This window comes from Pyricularia oryzae, chromosome 1 (genome assembly GCF_000002495.2).
Source record: "Pyricularia oryzae 70-15 chromosome 1, whole genome shotgun sequence".
NCBI classification, from domain to species: Eukaryota; Fungi; Ascomycota; class Sordariomycetes; order Magnaporthales; family Pyriculariaceae; genus Pyricularia; species Pyricularia oryzae.
Window position 1 is genome coordinate 2,034,178 of NC_017844.1, and position 22,812 is coordinate 2,056,989.

The following is a 22,812-nucleotide window of genomic DNA, read 5'->3' on the forward strand; positions in this document are numbered from 1 at the left end:
CCTACTGCGACCTTGGAGACTTGCGACCCCGCGGAAAATAACAACAGGAACAGGCCCCACCCATGCTTCCAGCAGATCATTGGTTGAAACGCGTCCATGACGCGCCGCAAGGCCCGCCGGCAGATAACAGCGCGTCTTGCAGAGCTTGGGGCAAACGGCAAGGGTTTTAATTGATGCCCCTAAATATATGGGGCGGGGCTGGTTTGTCAGGAGTGGGCAGTCACTTCATGCTAAAGCCTGTAAACACATGCCCCAGCCCAACCCGAGTCCCAGCCTCTTTCTTTTCATTGCAACTCTCGAAAACCACCTTTTTGTTTTTTTTGTTTTGCGACACCTCCACCCTTTCTTTCATCCACATCCTGCGTAGCAACCGTTTTGCGCAGCCGCATATTATTAATTATAACAAAACTCTTACTCGGCGGGCTTTTTTTTTCTTTTAAATTCGTTATTTTGTTAAAGTCTAATTTCGTGCGAAGCCGTTTAAAGCGAACCGGGTTGGTTGATGTGGAGACGCGGGTGACAGCTCTTGTTTACCTGGTTTCCCAGTTCTCCCAACTTTCATCGCAACGACGACCGACTTTGATTTGACCTTCGCGCCGACAAAGCCTGGGACAGCCAGACGAATTCGCAGAGCAAACCACGCCATAGGCCGAGAGACTATTACGAATTTGCGAGTCCGCTTTTTTTTCACACAGCCAAAATGAACACACCACGAGCCACAACGCCAGAGCAATCTCATCAAAAGATCAAAACTCCAGACACACCACGCTGGGGCTTTGCGGACCCATGGGAACCATATGATTTTCGCCCATCTACTCGCATTCAATCCCAATCCTCATCATCAAAAACGATAGATCGAAAGGCAAACCGCACTCCGTCTCCCGCAAATTCGAGGTCCGCTGCTGCCCCTAGGTCACCTCGCTTTACCGTCACTCGGGCGTCACCACAGAAACGACCTGCGATGGACCTTAGTGAGTTGCCCGCATCGCCCACTAAGAAGCATGCACCATTGAAGCGCGACGGTCTTTCTTCCACCATGCTTTCGGGCGAGGTGGGTTCCTCGTCACTTTTCGGCCCTCCCAGCGCTCAGAAAAAGGCGCCTCACATGGCCTTTGACCGCACCGACATTTCCGAACAGACTGGAATGTTGCCTACTCCGAGCAAGACTCCCAGTCGCAAACACTCCAAGCAACTACAGGCCGACATTAACGCTGTGTCGCGCAATCTTTTCAATGACGATGACATCATGCCTCAACCCAAGACGAAGCGCCCGACTAAGTACTCCGGCATTTCTATGGGTAGCTTCACTGCGGTAGAGTCTGAAGACCCGATTGATATCTTCACCGACTCCCACGATAGGATACCTGTAGTCGACGATGACGCAGAGAATCCCTTCATCGATGGACCCTCTCAAGGTCGGTCGCAGAGGCTTGCTGCGCGCCAGCGTCGGAATGAGGACTTGGTGGCCAGGACCAGTGACGCCCAGGTTCACCTTGCGGAAGGCGGAGTTATTTCGTTGAAGGAGGCTCGTGAACGTTCAGAGGAAGGCTTTATTCAAGTTTTGTAAGTTTTCGCCCCTCGGTATTTCGTCCCTATCATTTTGGGATGACAGCTAACTAGTTTTACAGTCGAGGCAAGCGCATCTTCCACCAGGATACTCGTGGCAAGAAACTCAAGGGAAGGCTCTTGTTTGCCTCAGCTTCAGCTGCAAAGTCAAAGACTTCCCCGATCTTTGACGAAGACGAAGAGGCAGAGACAGACATTGAGGACCACGTCGATAGTCAAGTGGAGAACAAGCTTGATATTGATGATGAGATTTCAGCAGAGCCCTCATCCAGCACTCTCATCAACAACGAGGGAGTGCTCGCAACGCCGAAAGTCAAGGTTGACAAGAAGGTTACTACGCCAATCGTCCCAGCTGCACCGCATTCGCCTCCGGCAACTGGTCGTCTCCTACGTTCCTCGCGTAGGAGCGCAGAAGAGACACCGGCGCATAAGCCACGCAAGCCGAGCAGCCCTTTTGACGGCTGGGCGCGCGTTAAGGGCAGTATCGATACCCGTAGCACTTCATCGAAACGGCCCGCAACTCCCACATCGCCGCACGCCGATGCGAAGCGACCGCGGTTCTAGATACCAAGCAAGCACTTTCTTCTAGCCAAACCAGGTGCACAAAATGCATCGGGAAAGCTTTTCTGATCAATTCCCGTACCAAAATACCTTGAGACTTTCTACTTGTTACTTCTTCATTTTCCGCTTTGTTCTTTTCAGCACCGCCTGTGTTCTGTGCATAATATCAATTTTGATGAAGATGTTACCCATTTGCGTTGATGGGTTGGAGACCTGAAAGCTGCTCCCAGATTGGAGCGACCGGGTGGGAAACGAGTAAAGGTGTTCACGATCTTTATGCCCGGCAATGACGGGCCAGTGAACTCGGAGCCAAGAGGCTTTTGCTCGACAGGGTTCATGTTTGTATCCACGATTTTATTGATATTAGGTTTTTTTTTTTTTTTGTGCTTGGCTTCCTAGCATGGCTTGGACCGGATATCCAAGTAAAAGGGCCTCCAATTCGGATGTCTCACTTGGTAAGAGGCATGCGACATGGTGCCCTGGGACGGCAAGCAACGCACGTTTAGCATTCAGCACGTAGAATAGTCATTTTATGATGAAGGGGTCTCGGTTTGGTGTGTAAAGACTTGCATCCATTTGGTATCTCATGTGATCATGATTAGACTAGGTACAAATACTCACTCAATCAACACACGGTCCGAAGAAATATTGCTTAACTCTCTCATCGATTCAGTCAACACATTTATACCACGTAGAAAGGCTGAGAAAATGGCAAGAATAGGTGAATGTAAAAAAACGGCCCAAATTGTGTGAACGGCCTGAATTTACTTCGTCTCTCACTCAGGTCTATACCTACCTACCTAGGTACGCAATTGAACGGTCATCCCAGTCAAGAGTTATCAACTTGACGTAAAGTGGAGCCCCTAAAATACTACAATGTATGAACTGTTTTACCCCGCGAAGGCGATGTCGGGCCTTGATATTATCTTTGTTTTTTTTTTTTTTTTTGTTTTTTTGAAAAAAAAGAAAAAACTCAGCAAGCAGACAACTCAAAATCTCGGTACTACGCCTTGGACTTTTAGTAAATACCTACCAAACAAACGATCGTGGAACAGTGTGCTTGACGAGAGAACTGTACAATCCGCCACTCTTGTCTTCAAGTCCCAAGTCCATAGGCAAGAAGATCGACGGGAAACTCGCACCCCGTTGACCAACAGGTGCTCGCATCCATCCAGGCCCATCTTTGACAGGATAAACAGATATCAGGGGACATCGTGGAAGGAAACCACCTCGGCTCTCAAGCAACACCAATCACAGCCATGCACATCCTAGTGGTCAACGACGACGGGCCACCGAGCTCGCAGTCGTCACCCTACGTGCACACCTTGGTCCGCGCCCTCCAAGGCGCCGGCCACACCGTCTCGGTCTGCCTGCCGCACACGCAGCGCTCGTGGATAGGCAAGGCCCACCTGATCGGCCAGACCGTGAGACCGACTTACTACCGCCCCCCGCCGCTGCCAGCCAACCCAGCAGGGCTCATCTTCGACAAGGACGTTCCCGAGAGCGAGGGCAGCACACACAAGCGGCCCACCACCACAGCAGATGAGGAGTGGGTGCTTGTCGACGGCACGCCGGCCTCGTGCGTCCAGATCGGCCTCCATCATATGTTTACCGACCGCGGCAAGGTCGACCTCGTGCTCAGCGGGCCAAACTACGGCCGCAACACGACGGCGCTCTTTGCGCTGAGCTCCGGCACGCTAGGAGGCGCACTCGAGGGTGCAGCCTGCAAGGTGCCGTCCATCGCGCTGTCGTACGCCTTCTTCACGCGGAACCACGACCCGGAGATCGTGGCGGGGGCGTCGAGGCACGCCGTCCGCGTCGTCGAGGCCCTGGTCAAACAGTGGCCGCAGGACGGGAGCGTCGACCTCTACAGCGTCAACATCCCGCTCGTCGAGGGTGTCGAGAAGGCCCGCACGCTCTGGACTCCCATGCTGCAGAATTACTGGGCCGACGGCGGTTGCTTCACGGCCGTAGAGGGCGCCGGGGACGAGGACGAGGACGAGACCGAGGAGAGGATCAGGCAAGGGGCTGGTGGTGAAGCTGCCCTCTCGAGTGGTGCGCAGAATGGTAAGGCGGCCGCGGACGGTGGCGAGGGGACTGCTCACACCAGGACGCACAAGCATTTCAAGTGGCAACCCAGATTCACGGACGTCTACAAGAGCGTGGAAGATGCACCGCCAGGTAACGATGGATGGGCAGTCAAGGAGGGCTATACAAGGTGAGTCAATATTGGGCTATGCCATGACACGTCTGACGGAACCTCTTGAATCTTGGGATGAAATAAATACTGACCATTGCCTGCTTTTACAGTGTAACACCTCTAAAGGCCAACTTTTGGCAAGCCGCGACACATCTACACGGGCAAGATCTTAAGCTGTAAGTCTGTCTGTCTGTTCTCTGCTTCTTGTTGATGGCGGCGAAGTTGGGGAGGAAACAAATGTACGAGGTGTGCTGTAGCATCATGACCCTTTTTGGTCAGTATCACGAAAGGCAAGGTCGGCGTACTAGACGGAGTAGGGATGCCATCTAGAAGAGCCAAGTCCCATAGACAAGACATGGCCAAACAGTGTGCTTATTTTTATTTATTCATTTATTTATTTTGCTTTACTGTCTATTTTGCCTTGTTACTTGTGTTAATTCTTACCCAAATTATGTTGTCACTCATTAGGCCAGTATTGGAATCTCACGAGGGCACTGACACTCTTCCCATCCGTTCGGCCGCCGGGATTGGTGCGGCAGCAACTGAACAATCTATCAATAAAACGTCTCCAGCCGGAGACAAGGGGGCGTATGATTCGCAGGACACTGGAAAGCTGCATGCTCTGATCGCCTATGATGACCCCTACGTACAACCACTGATACGTGATGCATTGGGATCATTATTACCTAGTGACAAGTACTGCTTGGTAGATGCACCGGAGCAGCAACCCGAAGACAAAGACAACCCAGTTTCACTGGCAAGCCTCATACCCGGAGATGGAACAAAAGCGCTGCAGATCGCCTCTTACGAGGCCATAGACTTTGACTACGCAGCGGAGCATCAAAATTCTATCGTAATCAATAGCTACAAGTTCCGGAAGGCCCTGATACGCAAGCACTTTCTCGCCACGACGGTCGAAAACTGGGTCATCAAGCACCCGAACTCGATACTGGCCCGGCATGTCAAGCCTAGCACATCATTCGAGGTCGACTACGCCGAGTTCCTAGATGACGCGCTCGTCGAGGCCTGGGATCTGCGGGCGAGCCTGGAAAACGACGAGAAGAGGGAGTGGTGGATCCTGAAGCCCAGCATGAGCGACCGCGGCCAGGGGATCCGGCTGTTCAGCACAATGGAGGAGCTACAAGGCATCTTTGACGAGTGGGACGTTGACACTGACGACGAGGATGAGGAGGCAGACGGCATCATGGCGGCGCACCTACGACACTTTGTGGCGCAGCCATACATCGACCCGCCGCTGCTGCTGCCGGGCGACCGTCGCAAGTTCCACATACGTACCTACGTCTTGTGCGTTGGCGCCATGAAAGTCTACGTTTACCGTGAGATGCTCGCCCTGTTTGCGGGCCGGGAATACCGCGCACCGTCTTCTGACGAGGGAGATCTGGACGCTCACCTCACCAACACTTGCCTGCAGAACGAGACAACTGCCGCTTCTGCTACCGCTACCGCTGCCGATATTGCTACTAGTGACGCCAAGGATGGCGAAGCACCTCCTCCCCCGCTCGTGCGAAAGTTCTGGGACCTGCCAGAGGTGCTGGTCGAGGGCAGGTCGGACGTGAGCAAGGGGTCGATATTCACGCAGATCTGCGAGGCGACCGGGGCCGTCTTTGAGGCCGCGGCCAGGGGCATGCCGATGCACTTTTCACCGCTCGCCAACGCGTTCGAGGTGTTTGGAGTCGACTTCCTCGTCGACGCCCAGGGGGTAGCCTGGCTGCTCGAGGTGAACTCGTTTCCGGACTTTAAGCAGACCGGGGACGAGCTCCGAGATGATGTGGTGGCGGAACTGTGGAGGCAGGTGCTGCGCCTCGCCGTCGTCGAGGGTGGGCCGTTGAGGTTGGGAGGAGGAAAGGGGGATCGTGATGATGAAGGGCATGGCGATGCTACTGGGGCTACTACTAAGACACTCTCGGCGGCGGCGGCGGCTGGTGACGGCAAGATGGTTCTCGTGAAGGATGTAGATCTTGGCAAGGAGGGCCTCTTGGGCTTTCTCGGGTGAGAGGGTTTCTTTCTACTGGGCAGATCGGACCTTTTTTTTTTTCTTTTTCGGAAGGGTCCTCTTTGGTGAACTTCTTCCGTACTTGGTTTGCCAGCGTGGCTCCTCCGAAGGCGATAAGAGTGAGGCTATGCAGTTTGTGTACTAGTAATGGAGCGAACGATGCCACAACGGTGGGTAAGACCTGACATCAATCTCATCTCCTGATGCACCCTATGCTTTTTGCCAAGCCGAGAGGGGGTTGGGAAAAAAGAAAAGAAAAAGAAAACAGCTGCTTCCCCGCGGCTTTCAGGAGGCTGTACAACAAAGCAATGGTAACCGGCTCGGCAGTGGAAGAGGGCAAATTTCCCCCGAGGAGGGGCGTCATTCTGGACCGGTGGTCACATCATGCTTACAAACGGAGAAGAAACCTGTCACACGTCTTGGCTCCAAAGTTTGTGAGTCTCAACCATAGCAATGTAAGAAATGTGATGCAGCAAAAGGCATCTATCCAGGACGGCTATTGAACTGGTAACGGTAGTGTCTGGTATTGCTGCCTTGGTAGTTCATAGTCACCAGGTTTCACGTGTGTTCCATTTGTAAATCCCACAATATTACAATACGCACTCTTGCTCTATACTGCTTGCTTTTACGTTTTTTTTTTTTTTTTTTTTGTCAGCCCGGCTACCGAGATTGTATTCTCACGGAAAACGGCGAGCGACGAGAGGCCTCACAAAGGATCAAATACATTGCAGAAGACCCAAGCCCTCAGTGGGCCCAATAAATACTGTCCGATGAGCTGCCGCATCCAAACAGCGCCCCCTTATTCCGTAAACGCCCCCAAAGCGCCGAGATTAAATCTCTCGATACTGTGACAGTATCACAGAATAAAACCGATGGGGGTCAAAACGTATCCAACGATCAAACCGGATAGCTGATAAACCTATATGTCAAATAGCCAAGGTTTTGTTGAGTGATTATTGGACCTTAGATCCCCATAAGGGGAAAGGGAGCAAAGTTGTCCCGGCACTACATGTTGCACAGCCCCAAACTTGACCAGCTTAGGGTATGGTTATGTCTCGCCAAAAAAAAAAAAAAAAAAAAAAAAAAGTAATTTCTCCATCAGCGGCCATTTGGCCACATTTGTAGTCAAACATTTGCAAATATGTACTGTGTGGCAATGCAGAAAATGTGGGCAAAAAATGATGCACAAATTGTTGTCGAACTCGAAGAAGATGGATGGGTGAAGCATCAAAGAGAGACAGAAAATGTCCAGACACACGGGCGGACAAATGGGCTCTCCTGACATATAATTTCTTGGCATATCATATGTATGATGTGTTGTTTTCTACACAAGGGATGAACCTGGTCGGGAGGGAGTTGACAGGCTTCATTTCTTCTTTTTATTCTCCTTCAGCTTCGCACCACGTTGTTTGTTTTATGGCCACGTCGTCGATATTGGAAACGGAGATGAAAGTGTCGGTTTGAAACACGTTCCTCGGGTCAATCTTTTGTTCCTGGGATATGGAAGGCAATAGGAAGCTGAGCATCAGTGGTAGATCCTACCGTGAGCGTTTTTCTTTTCTTTTCTTTTTCCTGTTATCTTTCTTGCTGTCCCACTTAACGAAAAAAAACCTCACTTTGGACATGTCGAAGCTGCTCAGCCCGGACTTTTGGGGACAGTGTCTGCGCTAGATCGGTGGCACTCTTATTCTTTCTCTCTACCTTTCGATGGGGAGCAACTTAGTAAGCATAAATCTGACAATTACATTAGAAACGCTTAGCTGTATGTATGTGACGGACATGCAAGTAAGGATAGAGATATAGTACTGTACACATGTTAATAACTTCATGAGAAGGTGACATTGTAACGCAATCTGCCTTGTCTGCCCAAGCGCGACAGAGTTCCTTAGATTTGTTCAGATATCGACGATCAGCGGAACTACCTACCCACTCATATGAGATGATAGGGATGGAAGAGGTATCCATTGCATGTGCTTTTCGACCCCTTCATTAATTCCATTGCTTGCTTTCATTTTTTTTCTCTCTCTTTATCTTCGGTAAAGCACTCTAAAGTAGCTCCATGTCAGAGTATTCCAGGTTAGCCCAATGTAACCGGGCCGTCTTTATCTACGAGCCTATCACCTACGGAGAGCTACCTAGTTAGGTAGGTTGTATCAATACAAGGAGCTGAGCACGCAAGTCCAAAGAAACGAATGGATGGGTATTGTTACGTATATCGGGGAAAAAAGATGTCCCCATCAATTACGACCTATAAATTACCTCCATCTCTCAACATAGTTAGATCTGATTCTCTTACCCCCTCACTCTTTTACACAGCCTCAAACGAAGGCAAATTTCTGTATCTCGAGTCGCCAACTGACTCTCAAAGCTAGCCGGCTGAATGGCGCAGCATTTTTCACTCGCTCAGTACTGTACCGGTAAACTCACTCGTGCATGCGCTGGCGGGGGCCTTGTAAATCGGGCCAGGGCGAAACTTTAATTTTGCTATTGGTCGTTTCGTTCGACGGGAGGGGGCAAGGGAGCCCTTCCTTTCTCCTAGGAACCCATTCGTTCACTCACCAACGAGAGTCTTGTTTTTGTTTTGTGTCCCTTGAAGAATCGTCCATCTTGGCAGTGTCAAGCCGCCACCTCTCTTTCCTGTCTCGGATTGCTGCAAGTCCGTGATGCGGTGACTGGGTACCTAATCAAGCTTCCGACACTTTAGCAGAATGAGGTTCGACACCCGCGCGGACGCGAGAGGGTCCCCTCCCCGATGTTGCCTTCGCGACTCATTAAAACCAGCAAGCGGCAGCCGACGGAGGTGGCTGAGCCAGTCTCATCTCCGTCAGTCGAATTCGGGCACGACCTGGGCCCATACACTGTCAACAGTACCAACAAGTCCTCATCACCCACTTTTTGAGGAAAAGCAAACACTGAAACCTAGCAGCAGGACCTGGTGATTCCAACATGCGATGAAGGTTGGTTTACCAGCCGACAATTAAATCCCTGTCAAGAGTGATAACATGCGGAGCGAGTTATAAGAAAAATCTCGAGGACAAAGGAGAGGGAAGAATAAAAATATCAAGGGGACCAAAGTAAGAAAATTAAAAAAAATCAAATCGCATAATACGTCATATTACATCAACCCCGGTTGGGATAATTGTCAAGATTAGAAAATCAAGCGGTGGACTGAGTTGTTGCAAATGACCAACAATAACTGTATGGGTAAATAAATGGACGCAATACTTCCTCCGACTTTACATAGTACCTACAGTACTGGATTATCCATGTAATATCCATTCACGGTCTTCCCAGCTTTAAAATTCTAGAAGCCCCGGGCTGTCTTGGCGATGAACCGGGTGGTCAAAGGCCAAAGTCGTGACCTTGAATTGTCGCACCACATCACACCACCCGAGCTCATCGGCAAAGCCTCGACGGAGCTTTTTTTTCTTGAAATCTGGATGAACTGCCAAGTATATCGTCCTTTTGATAGGCAACTAGATGAAGTTGCGCAGAAAAGCCAAGAGTATAGTGCCAAGGTGATCCTGCTAGGGTGAAGATCAGTCAAGCAAAAGGAGCCTGTGCCAGCCCCTGGCAACGGCAAAAAATAATAACAATAATGATTTTTTTTTTTTGGGTTGCACAAGCGCCGAGTCGTCCCAGTCGCCCTCCCTAGGTTCCTTCCCATAGAGAATGAATGGCTCGACGTGCACCGCCAAGCCACCCGCAAATTCGATGTTTGTCATGGTCCCGGGCGCTAGTTGTGCGGAGCCCTTGGCAAGTTAGCGGTAGCAAGCTTGGCAAGCTCCTGGGTTGAAGCCCGAAAGAGGGATCCTAGGGAGGGGGCCTTGGGGCGTATCCGTGTGCACGGTTCGGTTCCATCTACAGGGGAGTCATTAGCAGCTATGTGGAGGCAAGTGAGTGGAGGAGTAAGAGGAAACACTCTGCAGGGGTAGCGCTAGACTGCATCAGGTAGTGGAGTCCGATTGTGCTGACCTACCGGTACACACCTACCTGGAATGGGTGATCGACGAAATAACTGAGTGTCTGATGAAAATCAAATCAATCGACACAACAAACCGGCAATATTCTGACAATGTCATCATATCGTGCAAATCAAATGAGGGCGACATGACAACTGACAATGCAATCGATTTATTGGACCTTGAATTTCCCGAAAGCAGGCTATGAGGTCATTATAACCAATCAGGCGGGATTTGCACCTAGATGCATAGGAGTGACATGGCAGTTTCTTGCTTTCTGTTATTTTTTCTTCTTTTTTTTGACACAGTCGACAACGTGCTGGTTGAGTTTGCTACGGGCGAACCGATTTATTCCCGACCCATGCAGCGTGGTAGGCACGTTTCCAGAAGGTCGAGTCTGCCTAGACTCGGGCCCGCCATCTGAATCTTCTCAACTCTGACCTGGTTAGACTTTTACGTTAACACAGCAGTTGCAGAAAACGGTACAGCAAATCTATCGCTCGATTCGCGATTATTGCATCGAGGCGGCAAGATTGTGGGTAAGCATACATATGCGACTAGACTAGATTACAGGTGTTATCGACACATTTGTGGCCACAATTCACCTACAGTTGCTACAGGTATTGTGATACGAAACCATTGACTGAATAGTGAATTCAACTACTTGACAAGTATCAACGTATCGAAAGTCCGGTGGATACCCCAAAGAGATACTAACGAGATACTATGGAGTGACCCACTGCACGGCTCGCCCGTCAATTCCTACTTTAAATTGACCTTTAAAAACCCCCGTTGTATTAACTAGGATAGGTGACGGTGTGGGTAACGGCGCTACAGGTGCATACTGTAAGTGGTAGTAGTTTGTGGTACAAAGTACCGCGTAGTAATTTTTCTCGCGTGCTTCATAGTAGTGCAAGGTATGATTATCACAGGGAAAATGCGTCTAGAAGAGCGCAAAGCGCGTCTCCGAGTCAGTGAACTACTCGAAACGGAACATTGTAATATCAAAGCACTCGATGGGACAAGCCGTAGATTTTTTTTTCTACTTATTTTAATTGTTTTGGATTGGCTTCTCATAACTCCCTGTTTCGGTCAAGCAGGAGGTGGGGACTGTTTTCTTGGCGCCCTTGCTTGTTTGCACTGCCTCACTCGGCTGTTCTGGGCACTCCGAGTTGAGCAAATTGCATTTCGAGAAAAGACGGGACGTGGGTCAACAATCATGAAATGTGGGTGCTCTCCACTTCCCATCAGCACATCCCTTCCATCCCATCCCTCTCCATCTTCTCTTTGCGCTTTATGTTGCCCGTCACGTCGACTTTCACATCTTTGCTCACCGTTTGTACTGTATGTACGGAGAAGTACCCTAAGCCGTGGCATGCTCTTTTAAACCCATTCTCCATGCTCGCCGACCCGGCCTAGACCCGTCGCATCCATTTTTGTCTGCCATAGTTGGTTTTTGTGCACTCTTGAGTACTCGGCATCTTGAACTCTGCGGCAAACTCCACTGCCATTTCCAGATTCCCATCTGGTCTGGCCTAGATGTTCGTCGAGCGGTTTGGATTCTTAACCACGTTTGTCGTACCCCGACTGTTGTGAGGCATTGCTCGCCAAGCGTGGGCTTCTATGTTCGGGCTCCCAGGTCCAACATTAACCCGCCACTCGCGACTTGCAAGAGCCCTGAGGCAACCAGCTAGACTACGCCTCTTCTCGCCACATATCAAAACCCCAACCACGACCACGGCTATTCCATTGTCCATGAGGTAGCTACCTCGATTCGATCAGAAGGAAGCGATCGAAGGCCTCCGGAGTGTACTGGGCTGATTATCCGATATTGCTTCAAGCACAGCCTCAATACTTGTGTAAGACGGCAAAGCTCCTTGGATACGCTGTGTCTACTTTAGTTACGCAGCCTTGGACGGGGCGAAATTGCGTACCGGACTGGCGGCTGAGCATTGGTCGCTGACCGGAAGCCGCGCAGACTTTCTCTACAATCGTAAATCTTCAGTCAATATATCATGGCGGACAATAAGGACGATGGGGCGACGCCCCCCAGGAGACAGAGAGCGTGAGTAGTTCAGAAATCCCGTCACCTTCTCCTGGACGACATTTCGGGGCACCAAGACGCGGCTTTTCATCTCCTTGCTAACCCAAGATGCGCTCCAGTCCTACCATTACCATTGACACAACAGCCGTCAGCGCGTCTACCGACGCCGGCGCACCTGCAGACAGGCCAAGTCAAGCAAATGGCCAGACAAGCTCGCCTATCTCGCCGACAGACGATGGAAACTCGCCGACGACAATCGTAGAGCCCTTGTCGCAAAGCTGGTCTCGCGGTCAACCTAGCAATGGCGGCCACTCAGCTAGCAGTTCTATTAGCGGTCGACCCGAGTTCCACCCCACGACGTCCTTCGAAAGCAACGCGAGCAGACCTACCAGTCCTCACAATGTATCCAGCCCGGTCGCCTCGAGGGGCCAAGGACACACCCAGGGGTTCTTGGCAGTTCCCCACAACCACAGGTCGCGCCAGAATTCGGTAGATTCTGATGATGGGTCGAGATCAATGGCATCTCAGGGTGAAACCATCGCTGTATCTCCGTCGTATACGACCGAGAAGGCGCCCAAGTCCACGGACCCCATGACCAATGACAAGATCATGAACGACCCCGACGCTCTCAAACCCGACGTGGGGAAGGAGGACACATTTGTGGTGGAGGATAACCCGTTCGCCTTCAGTCCCGGACAACTGAGCAAAATGTTTAACCCAAAGAGTCTTTCTGCATTCTACAAACTGGGTGGTCTTTCGGGTCTGGAGAAGGGATTGCGCACCGATCGCAAGGCTGGCTTGAGCGTGGACGAGCTTGGTCTTGAAGGGAAGGTTACGTTTGAGGAGGTCACGGGCCAGAAATCAGAAAAGGAGACCAACACAGGAGCAGGCAAGCCCCAGGCCAACCGGGCTAGGTCCGGCTCAGAGGACAACTTCGTCGACAGAAAACGCGTGTACAAGGACAACAGGCTACCGGAGAGGACGGGCAAGTCCCTGCTGCAGCTCATGTGGATCACCTTCAACGACAAAATCCTCCTACTTCTATCTGGTGCAGCTGCGATTTCTCTGGCGGTCGGTCTCTACGAGGCCTTTAGCCCCGACCATGACCCCTCTAAGCAAAAGGTGAGTAACTAACTTCCCCAGAACCAATCCCCGTTTTCAACGCTAACTATAGTAACGAACTAGGTCGAGTGGATTGAGGGAGTCGCGATCATTGTGGCAATTCTCATTGTGGTGCTTGTTGGGTCTTTGAACGATTGGCAGAAGGAACGACAATTTGCCAAGCTCAACAAGAAGAAGACCGACCGGCCCGTCAAAGTGATTCGCTCCGGAAAAGCTCAAGAGATCTCGGTTCATAACCTCCTCGTCGGTGACGTTGTGCATCTGGAAACCGGCGACTTGATTCCTGTCGATGGAGTCCTCATCGAGGGACATAACATCAAGTGTGACGAATCCCAGGCAACCGGAGAATCGGATCTTATCAAGAAGCGGAATGCCGACGAAGTTTACGCTGCCATTGAAAACAACGGCGACTTGAAAAAGATGGATCCCTTTATCCAGTCCGGCGCTCGCGTCATGGAGGGAGTGGGTACGTTCATGGTCACGGCCACTGGCGTCAACTCGAGTTACGGGCAGACCCTCATGTCGTTGCAGGACGACCCGGAGATAACGCCTCTGCAACAAAAGCTCAACGTCATTGCTGATGGGATCGCCAAAATCGGAGGCGCTGCGGCGCTGCTTCTCTTCCTGGTCTTGTTCATCAAATTCCTCGTTGGCCTCCCCAAGCAACCCCCGGAGATCACGCCTGCCCAGAAGGGACAGCAATTCATCCGCATCTTCATCGTGGTCGTCACAATTATTGTAGTGGCAGTACCTGAGGGTCTCCCGCTGGCTGTCACCCTGGCGCTTAGTTATGCGACGAAAAAGATGGTCAAGCAGAACAACCTGGTCAGGCAGCTCAAGGCCTGTGAGGTCATGGGCAACGCGACCACCATCTGCTCAGACAAGACGGGAACCCTGACTCAGAACAAGATGAAGGTCGTCGAAGGCACCGTGGGTACCACTCACCGATTTTCCGCCGACGACTTTAGTACCGGCGACAGCGAGAACCCATCATCCCCTGAGGTAAAGCCTCTGAGCCCGACCGAGTTTACGGGACTGCTGAGCGAGCCAGTCAAGGAAGTGCTTCTGAGATCCATCGTGCTCAACTCGACCGCTTTCGAGGGTGAGGTTGATGGCGAGCAGAGCTTCGTCGGCTCCAAGACGGAGACGGCCCTGTTACTGTTTGCCCGTGAGCATCTCGCCATGGGTTCGGTCAGTGAGCAGCGGGAGAACTCGAAGACTTTGCAGCTGATCCCATTCGACTCTGGCCGCAAGTGTATGGGAATAGTTGCCGAACTCCCCAAAGGTGGTGCACGCCTGTACGTCAAAGGTGCCTCGGAAATTCTGTTGGAGAAATGTACACAAATCATCAGGGATCCTTCGAAGGATGCCACAACAGCCACCCTCACGGATGAGAACCGGACTGGACTTAACAGCCTTATCGAGAATTACGCCAAGAAGTCACTGAGAACCATCGGTATCTGCTACCGCGATTTCGACCGCTGGCCTCCGGCACGCGCCAGGCGCAACGATGGCGAGAACGATGAGGTCAAGTTTGAAGACATTTTTAAGCAAATGACACTGCTCGGAGTTGTTGGAATAAAGGATCCTCTTCGAGACGGTGTCCGTGAAGCCGTCAAGGACTGCCAGCGGGCTGGAGTCGTGGTGAGAATGGTTACAGGTGACAACATCATGACCGCCGAAGCTATCGCCCGCGACTGTGGTATCTTGCAGCCCGACAGCATCATCATGGAGGGCCCCAAGTTCCGGAACCTTTCCAAGCGCGAACAAGAGGATGTGGTTCCCCGCCTGCACGTCCTGGCTCGGTCCAGCCCCGAGGACAAGCGGGTCATGGTTAAGCGCCTCAAAGACAAGGGTCATATCGTGGCCGTGACTGGTGACGGAACCAACGATGCCCCAGCCCTGAAAATGGCTGATGTTGGATTTTCAATGGGTGTATCGGGTACTGAAGTCGCCAAAGAGGCTTCGGCCATTATCCTTATGGACGACAACTTCACCTCCATCGTGGTGGCCTTACGTTGGGGTCGCGCTGTCAACGATGCTGTCAAACGCTTTTTGCAGTTTCAGTTGACTGTCAACGTGACCGCTGTCCTGCTCACCTTCGTATCCGCCGTTTCCAACGACAGAGAAGAGTCTGTCTTGACTGCAACACAGCTTCTATGGGTCAATCTTATCATGGATACGCTTGCGGCGTTGGCTCTCGCAACTGTAAGTAACCCCGAGTGAGAGACGAGCAACGGAAGAGGTAGCGGAATCAAACTGACTTGAGCGCTTTTTTTCTGTTACAGGATCCGCCTCACCCAACCGTTCTGGACCGTAAGCCAGAGCCGCGTGGCTCGCCAATCATTTCCGTCACAATGTGGAAGATGATTCTTGGACAAGCGCTCTACCAGCTTGGAATTACATACCTGCTGTACTTTGGTAGGCAGCGGGTGCTTCCGGCTTACGACCAGGACGTGCAGGATGCTCAGATCGCCACGCTCGTCTTCAACACGTTCGTGTGGATGCAAATTTTCAACCAGTGGAAGTAAGTACAGTCTGAGTTTTGGTCCGGTATTGGAGGGACCAAGTTCAGAGTGATATATTTTTTGTGAAGGTAGTGCTAACTCTCGCTGCAGCAACCGCCGTTTGGATAACCGTTTCAACATCCTGGAGGGAATCACCAAAAATCCCATCTTCATTGCCATTAGCTTAGCTATGTGCGGCGCTCAGGCACTTATCACCAACTATGGAAGCTTTGCTTTCAACATTGCCGAGGAGGGACAGACGCCGGCCATGTGGGGCTACGCAATTTTCTTGGGATTTCTGTCGATTCCATTCGGCATGATTATTCGACTCATCCCTGATGCCTTTGTTGCCAGCCTTGTCCCCGAGTCCCTAAGGCGCAGGGCTCGCAGCAAGGTGCCGGGCGTCACAGTTTCTGACGACGAGGAGCGATTCCAGGCTTACCCGGAGCCATTCTCCGAGGTCAGGGACGAGCTCGCGTTTATCAAACGCGTCAAGGGCGGTCGACTAAACAACCTCAAATACTCGCTCAAGAACCCGCGAGAGGCCTTTATGCCCAGGTACAAGAGCCCATCAGGCTCCCGTTCGCACTCGAGATCTCACTCGAGGAGCGACTCCATCCCCATGCCGACCACACCGACAAGAGCAGACAGTATCAGCTCATTCGCCGCCACTCCCGACTCGAGACGCCGATCCAAGTCTTCGCGATCAAGGTCCAATTCGGCTCTAGGCGCGGCGACCGTCATGGCTGGTATCGTTGCGGGTGGCGTTGGCGCTACCTGGTCGCCGATCGACCGAGACCGTGACTTCGGTGTGTTCCCAGCGAGGCAGCCGTCTCCTCTGAACAAGCGCCAAGATAGCGATCCGATGGACGGGGCGGGTGCTTCGACGTCAAACGTCAGCGGCATGAGCGTCCCGGAAGAGTCCAACGAGGAGGATAAGCCTGGACCCACCGTACCCAAGCTCGGAGTCCCCAAACCCCCACCAGGACGCAAGTCTCATGAATCCAGCAAGGAATAGTAAGCCGTAGCAGTACTGTTTTTTTGGCTATACACCCTTCGCATACTCGGGACTTTTTTGATGGCTATATCAATACTTCTACGTAAATCACTGTCACTCCTACATTCCTCGAGCTTCCCAGCCACTACGTTGCGACTTTTGTACATCATGTACCTTTAGCTCTGTTCCTTTATTCTTCTCTTCTCCTTTGATCTGGTCGAACGGGTCGCAGCTCTTGACTCTCAAAATGCGGCTTGGTTTATTCATATGGCATTGAATTTTTGCTTTTGGCACGGCGTTCGGCGTTGATAATGTTCACTACATTTTGGTGAAGAGGTGCAAACAACTCGAGTCTAAGAGAGAGAAAAAGAAAAAAGAAAAAATACCGAGAAAAAAAAGACGATCGAAAAAAAGAGCGAAGATAGTGAAATCTCTCCTGCCTGACAGCATACAAGATAGTCCTCTTATGTCTATTTAATATAATTTTAAACAAAAAAAAAAAGAATTACATGTTCATCTATGTGCGGAGGTTTCTGTTCCCGAAGTATAATGCGTCAAGTTTCAAGCGTTTCACACACCGCCAGAAAGAGGGAAGGACGGGACGGATGGGGTTTTCAAAATAAAATAAAAAGTCTTGGCCGCCCAAGCGGTGAGGTGGCGATGGCGATGGATTGCTATTTTGTATTTATTCTTTTTTTTTTCTCACGTGCGGAGAGGTGCGCAATTGATTTAGTGGGCAAAGGGGGCGGGGGCAAGGAATATCTGGATTACGCCACGTAGTAGCCACCTCTCTCTGTCGAATAAGTTTTTTCCTCAAAAAGCCTTTCAGAGATGTACAACAACAAGCAGGATTGGAAAAATGGGAAAAGATGGAAGGGGGGTTGGATGTGAGCAGTTCTTTGAAGGGAGTGACAAACTTGCGGCGGCGTCATAGTTGGGATACGCCACGCATTTCATCACTTGTTCTTTTGTTTTTCTTTTCGGGTTGTTGTTGTTGTGGATTGGCAAACGCGCTGCGCGAGTATACTGTGAGAGATGAGTGAGCCCAAGTTCAATTGAATGAAGCACGTGTCATTTTTATTCAAAATTACATTGGTTGTTTGCGAGCATGTTCGTATTTCGCATGTACTTTTACTTGACAACTTGTTTTATTTTATTCGTTTCTCTTGCCCAAAATCTAAATTGTTTCATCTGCTCAAAGTCCAGGGGACGTTGCTGCGTAAAAGTAAAACATCTACGGAATAAGGAGCAAGAAAAAAAAGGCTCTATGCACTTAGTTTTGCTGGCGCAACTTGTAAACTTGCAGGGGTCAGGTCAAGTAGGCACGCAGGCTGTTTACCTAGGTACGGATTACGATCCATCCCATCAATGCATCGAAACTCACTGTCGGGATATACGTATACAGTATGGACAAGTAAAAGTGACGGATGGGATGGACGGACACTCTCACTGAAATCTAGGATGATGTACATCGAGAGAATACTTTATTTCAATGTCGACACCCATTGGGTTTCGAACCCTGAAAAGTTTAGATATAGACAACGAGGTGTCTCGTGAGGCACTGTTGTTACTTAAGATAGGAGCAAGTTAGGTAAGGTGGGTGGGAGTACCTATTAGGTATGTTGTAGCCAAGATTGGTTGGTGCCTAGGTTGTCTTGTCCCATTTCCCGACTTCCCGACTGGGACCCTGTTTTTTTTCTTCTTTTGGTGTGTGTCCTTCCCTTCTCTTGTCGCCATCCTTACGGTAATCCTTTCAACCGACAGAGTTGGACGTGTTTATTATCCTTGCCTATCTCATTGCCTTTCCCTTTCCTACCTACCTTGGGTACCTAACCTAGCTAGAGGCTAGACTAAATCGAATTGTCAGCACCAATTAAAGACTCTGATCAAAGTCGCACCTTCCCCATCCTGGCATCCATTTCTCTTTCCTTTTTTTCTTTTTCTTTCCATTTTCTGTCATTATTTCCTCTTCTTCTCTTTTTGATCCCTTACTATCCTTTTTTTTCTTCACCCTCTCCATCATTTAGGGAAGAAAACAAAAAGAGACTCTCTACCTGCATCCCATTAATCCTAACCTGGCTTTGCCTCAAAACTTACAACGCCTTGGAGTGGGGGGTTTTTTTTTCTCTTTACTGCTTTTGCTGCAACACATCCGCACACTTTCGATTACATTGTCACGACTCGAGACTGCGGCATTTGCGAGAGTATATATATACACAATCAAAGTAAATTCCGACATCTATCCACCTGTCGTCTCCGGCCATTTAATTTTGGCTATTTTATCACCCCTCTCAAAGCTCGCACTCGTTGCCTCATCGGCCCTACGTGGTACTTTGCCTGCCTTGGGTGGGTACCTGGGGCACTTTCAGTAGTCCTTTGGGCGGGAGGACAATCCAATTTGCCTTCACTATACCTTGTGCGCTAGAAGATAACTTGGTCAGCCAGCCTACATGCCATACCTAGACTAAATTTCACGTCTCGTTTTGGCTTTTTTGGTCTAAGGTTGTGCTTGTTTGTCCAAAGAAAAAAAAAGAATAAAAAAAAAGGAAGGAGAACGGAAAAAGGGTCCCTACGTGTAATCGCAGGTCAGTTCATCCCACCCACCCCAAGACCAATAAATACAAAGTGCTCTTGTCCCTCGCACGGTTCCTCTTTTTTCACCTTTCCATTATTTCTTAACCGACTTTCCTTTCATCTTTCCGTCTATTTCCCTCCTACCACTCAGATCACCTACTTGATCACTGCAACCTTTCGGCTTCATCAAATCTAACTTGTTTTAGTCGCTAATTCTTCCCCAACTTCACAGTTGCAGACATTAAAATACTGTCTGAAATTGATGGTCTGTAGAGTCAATTAGTCTCTCGTCATCATTTGGAGCTCTGTAAAGACTGGTCTTCAGTTTTTCTCTCTCCTCTCATTTCTGCCCTCCAGTCCTTATTGATCTGCACCTTTGCTTGTCCAGAAAGAAAAAAAAAAAAAAAAAAAAAAGCAAGCGCGTGCTCTTCTAAGAGAAGGGGAAGCAGTGGGGAGAGGGGCAGAACGAGGCAACTAACTGTTGTACTCAAATCATCTTTTCTGTCTCACCCTCCGACATTTGATCACGTTTGTCGTTCACGCCAACCATCAACAACCGTTTTCGTTTTCTTGCTCCACACATCTCTACTATTTCTGTGTTGCATTCCATTCTGCGATAAACTCTTTTCTGGGTTGTTTCACTCGGAGAGTGAGGAAGTCAAAATGGATAAATCTATCAAGGTCGTTAAGAGGCGGTCTACTAAGGTTCCGATGGCCAAGACTCAATCGGCCAGGTCAAGTCCTGGTGCCCAGACAAAGAGCCGGAGCAATGAGGACACCAATGCCAATGGCAATGGACTCTCCAAGAGGAAAAAGACGGCTTCGTCAAGTCCACGGCCGAGGAATAGCGCCGTCGCTCTTGCAGAGACGGTGGACGAGAAGCAACATTTAAAAAACGACATTCAGAATGCATCAGTGTACAACGACGACATGCTGCGGGAGCTTGAGGAACGCGGAGACGCCGATAGCATCTGCGAGGATATTATCGGATCCAGCATTGAGGACCAAGTCTTTCCTGATAGTAAGTATCGCCTCACCCATTCTTCACTCTTACTGCCACACTATCTTACTGCCACACTATCTTTTTATTCCCTCGAATGAAAATACCAACGCTCACTGAATTTATCATTATGCATCAGTCGAGGGAGCATGCACACTTAGCGAGTCTATGCAGCTGCGTCGCTTACTTCGTCAGGTTGGGCCTCTTGAGTTTCTTCGAAGAACGCTGGACTCGGGTGTCTTCACGGCCGAGAAGCTGCTGACGGCGTTCAGCGTGCGCCCGCCCGATTTTCTTCAGGGACGCCCGGACGAGGACTATTTGCCCTTCCTGAGCCTGGCAATGACGCGCGAGCTGCAGAAGCGTGCCAAGCTAGAGCAATACAACAGCTTCGACGACGCTGTGAACCTGATCAAGCGTTCCAAGAACATCATCGTTCTCACCGGGGCCGGTATCTCGACATCTCTCGGAATCCCCGATTTCCGCTCAAAGAACATTGGTCTCTACTCGATGCTGGGCGACCTCGGTCTGGATGATCCGCAGCAGGTCTTTGACCTGGGCCTCTTTCACGAGGACCCCAGCATATTCTATTCCATCGCCCGCAAGGTCCTTCCCAACCACGAGCGCTGCTCGCCGACGCATGCATTCATCGCCATGCTGCAGGAGAAGGGCAAGCTCTTGACCAACTATACGCAAAACATCGACAACATTGAGGAGACGGCTGGAATCGACCCTGAGAGGCTTGTACAATGCCACGGCTCCTGGTCCTCCGCCACGTGCATCCGCTGCGGCCACAAGGTTCCTGGTAAGACCATATTCCCTGTCGTCGAGGCGGGTGGCATTCCTCGCTGCGAAAAGTGCGGTGTCGCCTCTGCCAAGGCCAGTAGTGCCCAGGCAAGAAACAGCTCATCGAGGTCGCGCCAGGCATCCAAAAGCCGCAAGCGCAAGACCAGCCACGATGACGACGACAGCGATGGGACATACAGCGGCGGCCCCGTATCCTCTGCAAAAACGCCGGGCAGGGCACTGCGCACATCGGCAAGACATAGCAACGGTGCAGCGGGTCCGGAGATCGACGCCTCGCGCCGTCCTGTGGCCAAGGGCGAGGGTATCATGAAGCCCGACATCACATTCTTTGGCGAGGCGCTACCCCGGAGGTTCGGGGAGCGGCTGCTCGGCCATGACCGGGACCTGGTAGATCTTGTCATCGTCATTGGCACATCGCTCAAGGTGAAGCCTGTTTCAGAACTCGTGCCCGTGCTGCCGGCCAACGTGCCACAAATCTATATCAGCCGCGATCCAGTATCGCACGTCCATTTTGACATCGACCTGTTAGGTGACTGCGACGTCGTTGTCGCTGAGCTGTGCCGTCGTGCCGGATGGGACCTCGACCATGAGATGATACCCGAGAACCAGGAGGTGGAGACGGAGCTGGCCGAGGGCTACTGGAGCAGGCATTACGTCCGGGCCGTGAAAAAATGATGAAGCACAAAAAGCACATGAATCATGTGCCAAATCTTGAAGGATCCGCTGCTTCGTCAATATTCCAGCACTTGAATGTTCTCTCTTTTTGTTTATCTCTGATTGCTGTCAAATTTTTTTCTTGTTATCTCTCTCTCTTCTCGTTATTCTGTCCTAAATCTTTCAGCACAGCATCGATTACACTGATTTATTCTGTTTTACAGTCATTAGCGTTCGTTCAACGTGGAGGGATTTTTGTCGTTCTCAAACCTTTCAAACTATCGACGGTGTACAGCGTCATCATCAGACCTTTGTTTTATGTAATTGGTCTGTCTTGTTTTTTTTTCTTGTTTTTTTCTCATCATCTTCTTCCTATCCGGCGTCTCGGTTCATCTCAATATACCAATTCCTGTCACCATCAAATTCTACCCCACGAGACTTTGTTCGCTCAACGGAGCCAATACCAAGGCTCAAATTCAGCTGCTATTCATAAACAAGAAACATTAATATCAGCCACGAACTTTGCCGAGTCGCCGGCTTTGACTGGAGAGATGCGGAGATGAAACGCTAACCCCCAACCACTTCCGGAGTACTTTGTCATCATACACGGCTTGGCCGGATATAGTGGCGACAAATATGTTTAGTTCTATTCTTGACTAGAACTAGTAGCAATTTGCTTACGAGCAACCACCATCATGGGTTGTGCTCTCTCAAAAGTCATTGTAGCGTATCAGCAGCAAGACGTTGCAAGCAAGGTTCGGAGCCCACACAGTGTCATCCCCATTACGATTAATTCCCTCTCCCTGC

At 50.5% G+C, this 22,812-nt stretch overlaps 4 protein-coding genes across 4 annotated transcripts; all 4 read left to right on the forward strand.

The window, feature by feature from the left end:
* The first annotated feature begins 282 nt into the window (after positions 1-282).
* Positions 283-2,770, forward strand: MGG_02485 (uncharacterized protein). Its single transcript, XM_003709233.1, has 2 exons — positions 283-1,563; positions 1,629-2,770. Exons 1-2 carry the CDS (start codon positions 701-703, stop codon positions 2,128-2,130), a joined length of 1,365 nt encoding a protein of 454 aa, XP_003709281.1. The 5' UTR covers positions 283-700; the 3' UTR covers positions 2,131-2,770.
* Positions 2,771-3,386: 616 nt separating this feature from the next.
* Positions 3,387-6,341, forward strand: MGG_02486 (TTL domain-containing protein; the record flags this gene model as incomplete). The annotated part of the gene is made up of 3 exons (XM_003709234.1): positions 3,387-4,345; positions 4,438-4,503; positions 4,796-6,341. 3 exons carry the CDS (start codon positions 3,387-3,389, stop codon positions 6,339-6,341), a joined length of 2,571 nt encoding a protein of 856 aa, XP_003709282.1.
* A 5,263-nt stretch (positions 6,342-11,604) lies between these two features.
* MGG_02487 (plasma membrane calcium-transporting ATPase 3) lies at positions 11,605-17,547 on the forward strand. The gene is made up of 5 exons (XM_003709235.1): positions 11,605-12,368; positions 12,467-13,469; positions 13,533-15,677; positions 15,758-15,996; positions 16,088-17,547. Exons 1-5 carry the CDS (start codon positions 12,319-12,321, stop codon positions 16,992-16,994), a joined length of 4,344 nt encoding a protein of 1,447 aa, XP_003709283.1. The 5' UTR covers positions 11,605-12,318; the 3' UTR covers positions 16,995-17,547.
* Positions 17,548-19,624: 2,077 nt separating this feature from the next.
* MGG_02488 (NAD-dependent histone deacetylase SIR2) lies at positions 19,625-22,577 on the forward strand. Its single transcript, XM_003709236.1, has 2 exons — positions 19,625-20,568; positions 20,687-22,577. Exons 1-2 carry the CDS (start codon positions 20,211-20,213, stop codon positions 22,024-22,026), a joined length of 1,698 nt encoding a protein of 565 aa, XP_003709284.1. The 5' UTR covers positions 19,625-20,210; the 3' UTR covers positions 22,027-22,577.
* Positions 22,578-22,812: the final 235 nt, after the last annotated feature.

Bases quoted from the DNA above. Each gene is read 5' to 3' on its own strand.
- MGG_02485 (XM_003709233.1), top strand. From the start codon at position 701: ATGAACACACCACGAGCCACAACGCCAGAGCAATCTCATCAAAAGATC. The intron at 1,564-1,628 runs GTAAGTTTTCGC...CTAGTTTTACAG, and splicing joins GAAGGCTTTATTCAAGTTTT to TCGAGGCAAGCGCATCTTCC.
- MGG_02487 (XM_003709235.1), top strand. From the start codon at position 12,319: ATGGCGGACAATAAGGACGATGGGGCGACGCCCCCCAGGAGACAGAGA. The intron at 15,678-15,757 runs GTAAGTAACCCC...TTTCTGTTACAG, and splicing joins CGGCGTTGGCTCTCGCAACT to GATCCGCCTCACCCAACCGT. The intron at 15,997-16,087 runs GTAAGTACAGTC...CTCTCGCTGCAG, and splicing joins CAAATTTTCAACCAGTGGAA to CAACCGCCGTTTGGATAACC.
- MGG_02488 (XM_003709236.1), top strand. From the start codon at position 20,211: ATGGATAAATCTATCAAGGTCGTTAAGAGGCGGTCTACTAAGGTTCCG. The intron at 20,569-20,686 runs GTAAGTATCGCC...ATTATGCATCAG, and splicing joins GGACCAAGTCTTTCCTGATA to TCGAGGGAGCATGCACACTT.